This window comes from Dipteris shenzhenensis, chromosome 24 (genome assembly GCF_047967505.1).
Source record: "Dipteris shenzhenensis isolate YYH24624 ecotype China chromosome 24, Dip_SZ_1.0, whole genome shotgun sequence".
Taxonomy (NCBI): Eukaryota; Viridiplantae; Streptophyta; class Polypodiopsida; order Gleicheniales; family Dipteridaceae; genus Dipteris; species Dipteris shenzhenensis.
Window position 1 is genome coordinate 6669901 of NC_141619.1, and position 13553 is coordinate 6683453.

General features: G+C 46.1%; 1 protein-coding gene across 3 annotated transcripts in view; it reads left to right on the forward strand.

Annotated features, from left to right (window-relative positions):
* LOC147886136 (yacP-like NYN domain protein) overlaps positions 1-13553 on the forward strand; it is an 80790-nt gene that overhangs the window by 11468 nt on the left and 55769 nt on the right. For 2 of the 3 annotated variants that reach the window (XM_087395781.1, XM_087395782.1), the window contains exons 2-5: positions 8715-8786; positions 8910-9022; positions 9179-9339; positions 12374-12443. In XM_087395781.1, the coding sequence (XP_087251907.1) occupies positions 8715-8786; positions 8910-9022; positions 9179-9339; positions 12374-12443 (416 nt within the window). Of the gene's footprint in view, positions 1-8038; positions 8436-8714; positions 8787-8909; positions 9023-9178; positions 9340-12373; positions 12444-13553 lie in introns of all 3 variants that reach the window. The other variant, XM_087395783.1, reaches the window with a different exon arrangement.

The window sequence follows — 13553 nt, forward strand, 5'->3', positions numbered from 1 at the left end:
TATATTTCCGTCCAAAACTATGGACACAATACAAAATAGATAGATCCAGAGTCCCACCAATGGTGTGGTCTTCTGATCTAACCACAAGGTCCTTCTCCTATCTGTTGGCTATCTCTAGAATCGAGCCCGCGTGCTCCACCTTGAGCGTAAGTAGACTTTCCGTCCAGTGTGTTCTTCTCCACCTTACTGCCTGTGAATCAGCCTAGGTGGGCAGCCCCTACCAAGCTTTGTCTGCAGCACACAGGTCCCCTTGGTCCTCCTGAATGTAGGCCCCAAGATAGCTGTTCCATTGCTCCAACCTGCTTGTGAATAGCTGCTCCAGAAGGTGTGATGATCTCAGCACCTTGCTGCCCTAGAAGACAGCCAAGGTCCAGCCTCTCCCTAGAGCTAAGTCTGCAGCACCTGTTGCATTATCTCACCTCGTGTAGAGAGGCCCAGAGAGTAGGCTTCCTGCTGCTCGTTTCTGCCCTGGAACTGCTGGCTGCTGGATATTGAATGCCCTACCAAAGGGCTCCTTTTATAGGCTCCAAAGGGGCTCAAAACTGACCGACTTTGTCTGTCCATCAACCGACCCCACAGCTCCCCATTTATGGGGCTGTGGGCTGCCCTTTTGGGGCTGTGTGCTGACCGACTTTGATTGGCCAGCCGACCAGCCTGCTAGCCCTTATATAAAGGGCAGGGTACTGCCTTATTTGCTTATGCAGGGGGCATTCCACTGGCCAGCCCATAACCAGGCCTGTCTGGCTGGCTATACCCAGTCCAATCAGCCTATCTACACAGGCCGACCCTGCTGCTGCACACCTGCCTTCATTGCGCCATATTCAGAGCATGTTGCAGGCCATGTGCCTGCCCACAAACCTCGCTCAATAGCTCTCCATGTAGGCTTCTGTACCTTGGGATACCCCGCCAACCATGAATGCTCCAGATCTGTCCCAGATCCACACATCCAGGTAATCTCTCTTTGGGCACATCCTGCCCTAGGTCTCCCTCCCCCACGCACTCCTCATTTGGGGGCTTACAGATGGGGAGGTGACCTTTCCAACACCCCCTCTCACCGACACATCTCAGCCCAATGCGAACACGTCGATGAAGATGCTCCAGTAACTCCTTGGTCGTAGTCCTCTGGAACTTTTCGAAGTCAAAATCTTTTCCTGGCTTTTCATCCAGTGGCTCCTGCTCCACCAGGTCCGGTTCCGCTTCCGCACACCATCCTGGTACATAGGTTCATCTTTGGTAGCACCTCCTGGCACCACCTCCTTCAGTCACGTTCCCGCCTTTGAACTCGAGCAATCCAGCCGTCACGATCTTCTAGTTGTCGCCCTCATAATGAGTGAACAACCTGGAGTCTTCAAGGCACCATGCTTTGAGGGTCTGTTTCAACCCGTCCTTCCTTTAGCAAGGTCTGCAACAAAAGTACATCTCCAGATAACGTGGACCGCAAACTTTAAACGCACCTGACTGAACCTGAGTCACCCTCCTTCTTGCAAGGGCACAAATTTTCAGTCGTGGAAGTCGATTTCCAAGAGCTTCTGAATCAGGATCGTCCTTCAGCAAGATCCCTGCCTTCAGGCTCCCACACTTGTGAGCCTCCTACTTGGGCTCTGATACCATGTTAGAAAATTACCCAACAGAGGGTACACACAGCGGAAGACTTAAAGTAATGCCCAGGAGCTCACACAGTGTGCGTGTGGGATGTGGAATCACAAACTTCTTTACTTAATGTGCATCACATAGATGTGCAGACTCATCAATAGACAATGAACCAGCCAGATAGAGAAACCACCAAAATAATATATTTCCGTCCAAAACTATGGGCACAATACAAAATAGATAGATCCAGAGTCCCACCAATGGTGTGGTCTTCTGATCTAACCACAAGGTCCTTCTCCTATCTGTTGGCTATCTCTAGAATCGAGCCCGCGTGCTCCACCTTGAGCGTAAGTAGACTTTCCGTCCAGTGTGTTCTTCTCCACCTTACTGCCTGTGAATCAGCCTAGGTGGGCAGCCCCTACCAAGCTTTGTCTGCAGCACACAGGTCCCCTTGGCCCTCCTGAATGTAGGCCCCAAGATAGCTGTTCGACTGCTCCAACCTGCTTGTGAATAGCTGCTCCAGAAGGTGTGATGATCTCAGCACCTTGCTGCCCTAGAAGACAGCCAAGGTCCAGCCTCTCCCTTGAGCTAAGTCTGCAGCACCTGTTGCATTCTCTCACCTCGTGTAGAGAGGCCCAGAGAGTAGGCTTCCTGCTGCTCCTTTCTGCCCTGGAACTGCTGGCTGCTGGTTATTGAATGCCCTGCCAAAGGGCTCCTTTTATAGGCCCCAAAGGGGCTCAAAACTGACCGACTTTGTCTGTCCATCAACCGACCCCACAGCTCCCCATTGGGGCTGTGGGCTGCCCTTTTGGGGCTGTGTGCTGACCGACTTTGATCGGCCAGCCGACCAGCCTGATAGCCCTTATATAAAGGGCAGGGTACTGCCTTACTTGCTTATGCAGGGGGCATTCCAGTGGCCAGCCTATAACCAGGCCTGTCTGGCTGGCTATACCCAGTCCAATCAGCCTATCTACACAGGCCGACCCTGCTGCTGCACACCTGCCTTCATTGCGCCATATTCAGAGCATGTTGCAGGCCATGTGCCTGCCCACAAACCTCAATCAATAGCTCTCCATGTAGGCTTCTGTACCTCAGGATACCCCGCCAACCATGAATGCTCCAGATCTGTCCCAGATCCACACATCCAGGTAATCTCTCTTTGGGCACATCCTGCCCTAGGTCTCCCTCCCCCACGTACTCCTCATTTGGGGGCTTACAGATGGTGAGGTGACCTTTCCAAGAGAGGTTGCTGTAAATTCTGATTTTCAGCGGGGGAACCAGATGTTATAGGAAGCATCCCCTCAAACATATCATCTGAAGAAGCTGGAATCTGAAATTCAGCATGTGTATGTGCTGAATTTTCAGACAATATAACATCTCTACTAACAAAAATCTTGCGTGTAGCAGGATTGTAGAGACAATAGCCTTTGCTTTGTGAACTATACCCCACAAAAATGCATTTCAGTGCCTTATTTGACAACTTGTGTCGAAACTCCACAGGCATGTGGGCATATGCAACACAACCAAGAACTTTGAAATTGTCCACTGAAGGCTTTCTCCCATGCCATGCTTCATAGGGAGTGATTGTCTTCAAAGCCTTTGTGGGAGCCCGATTCAAAATATAGTTGGCACACATGAGGCCTTCAAGCCAAAACTTGTGAGGCAACTTCTTACTTGTAAGCATGCATCTATCCATCTCCATGGCAGTGCGATTCTTTTGCTCAGCTTTGCCATTCTGTTGAGGTGTAAGCCTCATTGTAAGCTGATGCGTGATACCTTTCTCCTTCAAAAATGCCTCAAATTCATGAGACATATACTCTCCCCCTCGATCTGCACGAAGTGTCTGCACCTTGAGTCGTGTCTCATTCTCAACCATAGCCACAAAGTGTTTGAAATGCATAAACACTTTTGATTTTGCCTTGAGACCATAGACCCAAGTGTAGTTGGTGAATTCATCTGTAACCGGCCTTCAGTTTCCTAAAGGGCAGTAGACCATAACTTGCATTGCATATTCATTATTCACAGCCTCATTGCATCATTTCCAACGACTTAACTTAAACAACACCACTTAGAAAACAATTTGAGAAATAATTGGATGGAGGTGAGAGTGCCCCTGCTCAATGAAACCAAGTACAAGACACCACACTGGCCCCAAACACTTGGCGCCCCTTCCGGTATTTATTTATTTCTTTAGGAATGAAATTGGTACATACAACAAGGGCTCTCCCTTGTGCTCTGCCCCACAGGCAATTCCACTGTCCAAGCCAAACCTTGGCTATAAACTGCATTCCAACCTAGTGCACACACTAGCACCCAAGTGCCAAGGCAAAGCTAAGGCATTCACCATTTGTCCATGACCAACTGTAAAAGTATCCAGGCATTCCACAAAGACTGTAACCAACTGTTAATGACCAGGCATCCAGGCACTTCCCAAAAATCTCCAAATGCAATCACATGAAAAGGGTAGTGACAAGAGAACTCAAACCAGCTTCAACTGACTTCAATCCAGCTCCGAAACACCTCCAGAAGCAACAAATCCAGCGGTGAGGCTAGCAGGAGTAATAGGCAGCTAGGAGAGGGGAAGGAGGAGAGGGATTACGAGCTGGAATCAGAGAGAGAGAAAGAGCAAGAGGATCATGGGCAGGAAAGAGAAGCTGAGCAGGCCGTACAGCAAGGGAAAGGGGCCGCACAACAGTGAATAAGTGTCCGTACATCCTGGAGGACATGAATGTGGCCCAAGAAGATGCGATTGTGGTTATGTGCGACAACCAAAGTTGCATAGCGATCGCTAACAACCCCGTGTTTCATGCACGGACGAAGCACATCGAGGTCCACTACCACTTTGTTCGAGAACTCATCGACGAAGAAGTCATAGAGTTGATATACTGCCCGACCAACGACAACATCTCAAGTCTTCACGAAGCCCCATCTCCCCCCCTCATTTCTCATTACCTGCACTTACAGCCTTGCACATGCAAGCGCGTAGAGGGAGATAAGTAGGCTCAGCAGTTGACAACATCTCTTGGCTGTTTGTACACGCTCACCCGTTGAGCTTTTGTCTGCCCATGATTGTGGAAGAATATATCTGAGTTTTTTTTGCTATCTCTTTCTCCGTCTCTTTGAGTGTTGTATGAGTTAGATCGAGAGTGAGGTGTGAGTGATTCTATCCTCTATTTCCAATTGTATGTCTGAGGAGGAAGGTGCCAAGACCATGAAACGAGTCTATTGTGACCGATGATATGAGGAAGGATAAGAGGAGCAAGTAGTGCAATACACAAAGATCAAAGACGACGGAAGTGGAACACGTTATGGAATAGCTAGGGTCCCAAGGTGAGCAAGTGGCCAAATGAGGCCAAGGAACCATACCAAGTATGTGAATTAGAGCTGGTGGACAAGTGGTTGCCGAAGTCTAGGTTATGAGATCAGGAGCAACATGGGTAGAAAAGGCCAAGGACCAAGGAACTGTTAGAAAAGACCCAACAGAGGGTACACGCAGCGGAAGACTTATAGTAATGCCCAGGAGCTCACACAGTGTGCGGTGTGGGTGTGGAATCACAGACTTCTTTACTTATGTGCATACAATAGGTTTGCAGACTCATCAATAGACAATGAACCAACCAGATAGAGAAACCACCAAAAATATATATTTCCGTCCACAAATATGGACACAATACAAAAGAGACAGATCCAGAGTCCCACCAATGGTGTGGTCCTCTGATCTTACCACAAGGTCCTTCTCCTATCTGCTGGCTATCTCTAGACTTGAGCCCGCGTGCTCCACCTCGAGCTTCTGTAGACTTTCCGTCCAGATCCCTTCCACCTTGCTGTCTTTGCACCAGCCTAGGTGGGCAGCACTCTGAGCTAGGTCTGCAGCTCTACAGCTCTCTTGTCACCTTCTGGATAGAGACCCACAAGTGGCTGATCTGCTGCTCCTTCTGCTCCCTGAACTGCTGCACCAAGTGATGTGAAATGAGGCCCAGGGCCTCTCCTTTTATAGGCCCCAAGGGGGCTGGCAAAAAACCGACCAGCCTGTTACAGACTGGCCGACCAGACTGGCCGACCAGTCTGTGGCTGGTCCAGCCCTAAAAGGGCACACCACCCAGGGCTTTTGGCCCAAACTTCCAGGGTCCTTTGGCCCTCTATTCAAGGCAGGTATCCAGCCTATAAAAGGCCTGCCTTCTGCCCACTGACAGCCACATTTCCTGCTCCACCAGGCCTGCTGGTTCTGCCCTCTGCCAGGTTCTCTCCAGCCATGTGTGCAGCGCCGTACACTGCTGATGTCATCGTGCCCTGCCAGGTCAGATCTAGGGCTTGCTGTCCCTGCCTTCTGCTCCTTCCACAGGTTCTGTCCTTTGCAGCCTTCTTCTCTTGTGAGGTGCTGCCCATGTGGCAGCCCCCTCTCTCTTTCTTCTCTCTTGGGCACATCCTGCCCTAGGTCTCCCTCCCCTACGCACTCCTCATTTGGGGGCTTACAGATGGGGAGGTGACCTTTCCAACAGGAACGTAGTATGAGTAGACCACCAATAACAAGACCAAGGAATGTAAGGTTATTGGGCTGTGAAGCGCTAAGAGCAACAAGAGCAGACCAAGGGATCAAATATGGTCTTTTCTAGCACTTTTCACCCCCAAGCCTCAAGGAGCCTTTTTTCATTGAATTTGACTTACCATTGCTATCAACTATCGCACCGAATTGCCCAATTGGACACATGCCTAGCCAAACACACCCTCGACGCTAGTCTACTCTTTGAGAGTGGGACTTTCCTCCGAACTTTCTTTGATGGGACTATTGAGCACCTTGATTAAGATCTACTCTAGTCTAGCATATATGATGATGGCCGTTGGCCAATTTGAAGCCTAACATTGCTATGCAAGTCTATGATGAGTCTAATTGAGTCCAGTTCTCAACTACAACCTATGGTCCAAGGAAGACGACTTCCAATTCCAGCCGTGGGTTTTTTGAGCATATGCTGAAAGTGGTGGTGCCTCCTCGAAAATCCCACTCAAATCCCTGATGACATCGAGTGTATATTGCACTCCCATCGCGCTGAGGCTAGTGTCATTGCTCAAGCCTAAGCATGCTAGAAAATCAGAGCATGTACCTTTAGCTTAAATCGTGTCTTTTGCACCATGTTGTAACACGCAGGGAAAATAAATATTCCACATGAGAATTCTAGATCCTGCTTGGGATGTGCACTCATACATATAGATGAATACCATCTCAGATCCGAAGTAGATAGCAAGATATGGCAACCAAAATACGGAATAGAGATGTCCATTAAAAGGATTAAAACATAGATACAAAAGTGCACTTACAATCTACACTGCACGGGCAGCAGGATGCTGGGCCTCCAGTGCTAGATCTGCGGCCACAAGCTGTTTCCCAATCTGCTGCTCACTATCGCTGTTGCTTGCCTCCCCCAATGAGGTCTTTAGTGGCTTTGGGAGGAGCCTCAAAACTTTCTTTGACAACACCCTTGCTATCCCTATGTGATCTGCTCATATGCCTGAGCTCTTCACCCCTATAGTGGCTTCGAGAGGAGCCTCAAAACTTTCTCTGACAACACCGTTTCTATCCCTATGTGATCTGCTCACTGCCTGATCTCTTCACGATGGCTAAGGGCCATTGGTCCTGCTAGTGGCTTTGATGCACCATGCTGCTAGCCCTGTCTCCACCTTCTCTAGTGCCCAGATACACTCTTGGAGGCTGAAACAAGAGCAGGATCCTTTGCATCTGCTGCTGTACCTTGCTCCCTTTGGCTATTGGTCTTCCGAAGACTTTAATAAACTTTCTTTCTTTCTTTCTTTCTTTCTACCTTGTACTATTAATGATCTGTGTCTACCTCCGTATACACTGCACAATGGAAAGGAGCGAGATTTGATTTAGCATTGTGTGATTCCGATTTCCTTGGCTGCATATCTATATTCTTCCGGTGTGGGAGTGTTGGCTACAGCAAGCAACCTCCATCTCTGTGTTAGCTGGGATTTTGCCATGCTTTTGTAAGGCACCATTCAACTTGCTGAAGAAGCACAGAGGCCAACAGAAGAAGCATGGAAGGCTTTTGCAGAGTAGCAGGGGATGAGAAATATAGTGTCACAGAGCTGGCAGGAAGAAGCATGGGCAGAAACATAGACAGTAGCAAAAAAGAGAGAGAAAGAAAGAAAGACATTATATTAACGTCTTCAGAAGCCCTCACGGGACTATGAGACAAAGTACTCACCAAAAAAGTGTAGCTACTACATCTCTGAAACTCAGAGAATCAAGGAGTGCTCATGGCACCTCAGCTCGAGATTATTTAGTACACATCTAAGTTCTAGTCTCATATCAAAAGTGCCCTGCATTACATCAGTTTAGTTTAAGACTGAGAGAGAGGAGAAAAAAAGAGTGAAGCGTGGGATTATTTTGTGATAGTTTTATATCAGTGTAATACAAAAGAATAGCCTTGGACAGGGCCGTCTTTCCTACAGGTGGGGGTCTGCTTGCGGGATATTGTAGGGCTATGGACCTTTTGGACATCCAAACCAGCGTACAAGTAGAGGGGATAAAGTACATCCGACTGGGAGAGGAGTAATTCATCCAGAAACATGACCTGTGGCTAATTGACAACCTTTCACTGGAAAAGTTTGAGGCATGGATTAAGTTTTACTCGGTCAATATAAGGGAATCCCAGGTCTTGGACAAGATTGCTACTCTGTGGCAGAGCTTGAGGGCACCATAGCTGACCATGTATGATAGTTTGTGGCATATATTTCTTGGTGGTAGTAAGAGCAAAGGGTTGTTGCTGCTTGCATTTGTCTGATCGGTACATCAATCCATGGAGGGGTATAATCAGGGCAATTGGCATCAGGTATGTAGGCCATGCTTATTACTCTTTTCCATACCAAAATGATACGTCGATACTGTTCCAATTGGGATATCATTGAAGGATGGAATCATTCCTAATCTTTACTTGTTGGGGTAATTGATAAGATTGTGATTGCCTTGGTCTAAGCTGCCTATCCTCCCATTTGCAATCCTAGGAATATTTGCCAGTTTTGAGGGAATTTGTAGCAAGCTGGTTTTCTGCTGGTACGCATTTGCATCTTTGAAAAAATCACACTTAGCTCAGTATATACATTTCTTTCAGAACCTAAATCCGGAACCGCGAAGGATAAAATCACATGTCAAGCTAAACCTTCAGTTTCTGAAGAGGGTGAAGGTGATCTTCTCTTTTTTGGCTATCTGGCACGCTAGCTGATCATGAATGTCTATGCAGATGCCTGCGAGGGGGCATCTTAAAATTCATTTGCAAGCTGACTTTCTACACTTCTTTTGCTGCTAGGAATTGACTGGGAAAAGAACAGGAAGCAGACCGTCAACGAGCTTTCGACGAAAAAAAGTAGAGAAAAGCCAATCATTGGTTGATGAAGACACAGAGAGAACGTATCTGGATGAGTATGGATTATTTTGCAGAAAATAGGGTGAAATACATGTTAATTTTGCAGAGTGGTTCTGTGAGTCTTTTACTTTTGGTTTCTGTTGCAACTCTTGTCCTCTTAGAAAAACTGTACTGCTAAATGTTTTGCAGCTAATATGGCCTCGGTCTTGCAGCTCAGATCAGTATGGTGAGGTGGCAAGTCCTGTCCTTCTTGTGGATGGCTATAATATGTGTGGTTATTGGTCTAAGTTGAAGAAACATTTTAGAAGAGGACACCTTGAACATGCTCGCCAAATACTTTTGGAGGAACTTGTAGGATTTGGCGCAATAAAGGGTAAGCCAACAATCAAAATTTGTAATGTAAGTCTCGCTACAGCGGATTCCATACGAGCTTTTGATCCAGAGAGCATGTTTAGGTAGCTATTGTATATAGGATAAGTTTGGCATACACTTGGATTCATGTAGATAGTATACATAGATAGCTCACTTTTTGGTAAAACCCATTGGATATAGGATTGCAGGGGTCCCCAACCCAAAATTGTGATGCTTCTTAGTCTGTATTTTCTATGCTAGCACATATGAAACGTGCTGGCTTCTTTTCTTTCCCATTGAGGTTTGCAATGCTCAGTTGAACGGTAAAGCCAAAGAAGTAACATCACAAAAATAGTATTTGCATCATGGATTTAGAAGTTGTGAAGTCTGTTTTTCAAGCTTGTTTTCTATTGTTGTGCTCTATCAACTATTTACCTTTCACACCATTCACTTGAATTTAGTTACCAACGTCTAGCCTTTTGGGGTTTATATGTAAAGAGAACTTTTCATGGTACATCTACTTCATTTGATGCTGATTTCAGGTAATTAGAGGGTAAGGCTGAAGCATTTGCTTGGAACCATGCAGAAATCATATCTTATCATAGGACTTGATTGTAATTTAGCAGTAGACTTTAGAAAACCCTTTGTTTATTGTAGAATTGTGTGTGTAGTATGCTTTAGATGACACACATTTGTGTTTCTAAAACAAACGATGAAGACATTGAGAATTAGTATTGGGTAAGCAGTAGTCTTGGCAAGTCACCTTGACTAGAGCGAGGTCAAATTTTTAGACCTTCATCCGTGTGTACGCTTGCATTTGTACGCTTGCATTGCGCTACCATCCTCCAAGCTTTTGAAGCGGGAGGAAAAGGAACTCCTTATATGCAGATCAAATACAGACCTATTGTTTGGATGGATGCTCTGGACACATGCTTTAAGGAATTGAAACATGCTGTGACCACCCCACCCATGTCGTATATACTGGAATGGGGATCCAAGTAAACCATTTGTGGTTGAAACGGATTCCATTGACTATGCTATTGGTGCAGCCTTGTTTAGGATGTTCAACCTGTTGCGTTTATTAGTCAGAAGCTGACTCTTGCATAGGTTAAATATCATATTCATGGAAAAAGAGCTTTTTGCAGGGCCATCCAGCGCCAACAGTGCCGAGGAGAGAAGTGGCCCGAGGTTGGAAGACAAAGGCTATGACAAGGTCTCCGAGGAGCACAGCGGGTAGGTGCAGGAAGCTTTCCGAGGTTTTGTCATGAGGAGAGCAGAATCAGGAGTCCTGGTGTAATTGGACTAGAAACCCTAAAATGAACTGGTAATCAGCCTTGGAAAGAAAGAAAGAAAGAAAGTTTATTATAGTCCACGAAAAACCGATGGGTCTATGAGACTGGTAGAAAAGCTGATACAACAAGCAAAAATGGTGGAGCTACCAAACGAGCATCATCACCCATGATGAATGCTAAGTCCTAAGTAATACGGAGTCATATCATTAGTAAAAATGACATCATCATCATCATAATCATCATCACCACAATCCTCATCATCATGTTGATCAATCCACGTCACCAGGCTATGCCAGCTCTGGCCAGTACAATTCGGCCTCACAGGGTGTAAATGTCAAAGGGAGCTCGAGAGGGGGCGGGGTCTTGCTGATGTGTAGCTAGTGATGGAGCGCTGGCGACTGTCTGTGGGCGCCAATTCCTGGCAATGGCTCTGCTCCTGACCAAGGCTATTGGAACCCCTGGGGTGGTGTCCCAGGTCTGAACAGGATGGGAGGTCACCCAATGTGATCTGTGTGTCCGTTCGCTGTCGAGTATGGAGTGCCTCGGGCTCCGGGTCCCTACTGCGTATGTAGGCGGTGGCTGTGTGATCAGTACGATTTGACTGGAAGAACTCCGTGACTTTACCCTTTCAGAACAAAAGACCATTCCGAACGAACACTGATCTTGGGTTTCTTAAATTTGAACTGCTTGGTACAACTGGGCATTCCCCAACGTGGACCTATTTCCCCCCTTCGCCCTCATCGTCACACACATTCAGCCGAAACCCATCCACACCCACACCCACACCCACACCCCATACACACACAGACCCATACCACTCCCACACACTCCATGCTGACGCTTACACTTGCAGCCTCATTTTTACTCACCCTATTACTCTCCGGACTTTGTATATAAGGCCAATCTTGTTGCACAACCACTCATTATTCACTCAGCTACACCTTTTGAGCAGGCCTCTCCTGAATGTTGTTTGCTCTATTGTTTGTATTTCTGGGGTCCCATTCATGATGTTTGGTCCCCATGGTGACTTAGAAGTTAGATTATGGCAGGGATGTATGAATCTTATCAGGATTCAGGAGATTGCATGAATCTGATTTTGAATGTCTGTATTCAGTACCTGTTCATGTTTGTAGTACTCTGAGCTATGTTATTTGGGAATTTTGGTATGAGTGTGCCCGTAATCCATGTAGGCTATTGAAGATACTGGGAAATATCTTGACATATAATGTCATGCTTTGTATTTTCACAGGTTGTCATTTGTTTGTCTCGTCAATTGACCAAAAGGGTGGTAGCAGGACAAGTCCATGTTACGGGTTACTGTTTACGTGTGGTTAATTGACTGTATTGAGGCTAGTTTGTTATATTTCTTCTGCTCTCCTGCAGGCATCAAAGTTGGACTGAGATCTTACAAGCTACAACCAGAGTCTTGACCTTGTGTGTATCAGAGGGCTTTTGAGACTTTTGAAATTATCTGTTCTGTAACAGCCCTTTCTCTATTATGTGCATTCCTTCTTAGTGCGAGAAGTTCTGTGTCTGGTAGGATGACTAGCTTGAGGCTAATGCTGCTCAGCCCCTTGTAGATGTCAAAGTTGGACTGATAGTTTTATAACCAGAAGCTTGATGTTGTGTGTATCAGAGTGGCACTACAAGTTGATGTTTTCAGCAACAGTCCAAATGTTTTCTGCTGTGTTGATTGTTTGTGTGTTTCACAACTCATTTATGGGTATATTCTAATGTCCAGAGATGCCCTGGGCCCCTGTGTAGGTATAAAAGTGGTGGTGGTGTTTGATGCTGTCGCTTCTGGTCTGCCAGATCATAAGGAAATGTTTCAAGGGTAAGCATATTAGAATATCTTCTTCCTTTCTTGCTTTGCATTTTGTTTTGGATTTGCTAAGTCCCAGTTGAGAAACAAGGTCCATTTCTAGAGTTTATGTTGGGAAATCTGTTGTCAGGACTTTGCTGGTCAGATTCAGAGCATGCTTTGGTGTACATTCAGCCTCATGCTTTGGGAAACTTTACCAGCACCATTGTTTGGCTCAAGCCTTGAACTTAGATTAATGAAAAGGTTGTATGCTTTATAGTTTTCAAGCTCTGTAAGTCCTGTTTTACAGCCTCATTTACTGCCATGAACTTGGTTTTTGTGTGTTGAGCATCTTCAAGCCCCATCTCAAATTTTCTCCAGCTAGATTTTCTTTCTTTGCATTGCTGTCTGTTCTCGTCTTCTTATGTTATATGCTAGTTTGTGAGTAGTTTACAATTTCCATTCCACACTCCAAGGCCAAGTGTAAGACATCCGAATCGAAATTCATAATCTCATGGAGGATGATCATACAACGCTAACATATGTTAGTGCAATGAGGTTCTGAATCGAGTGGGACTTTGTACCGTACCCTTGCCCAACCCTAGGCTCTCTCACCTAAGTTCATTTTAGAAAATACAACATGAAAGCAGCAAGATTGTCATAAGCCTTGCCAAGGCCATGTAGCTGAAAGTGTAGTGGTTTCCGTCTATTGACAAAAATGACACATGACATGCTTCAATGAGAATAGTTGATACTTTTCAGCCTCTATTGGAGACAATTAGACAACAATGGCCACTCTCGTCCAAGGTACGAAGACGAATGAAAAAATAAGATCACATCCCTCATGATGAAATCCCTCCACTGGCACTGCCAATCAATGATAGCCATCATGGCTCCTTATCTTCTAATTAAAATAGTGCATTTGAAACTAGGAGCCTATCGCATGGCTTCGCTTACCCCACAAGGTTATCACCACTAAAGGGTGAATGTTGTCTCTGTAGTATGGACATCAACCCCACACATCCTATTTAGTCTTTGAAGTTGTTTGCATTTGACTGATACCTGCCACTTGCACTTGAAACTCCAGTATCGTTTCACTAGGAGTAAATGTTTTGCATCACTCTCCTGCCCTAATATGAACAC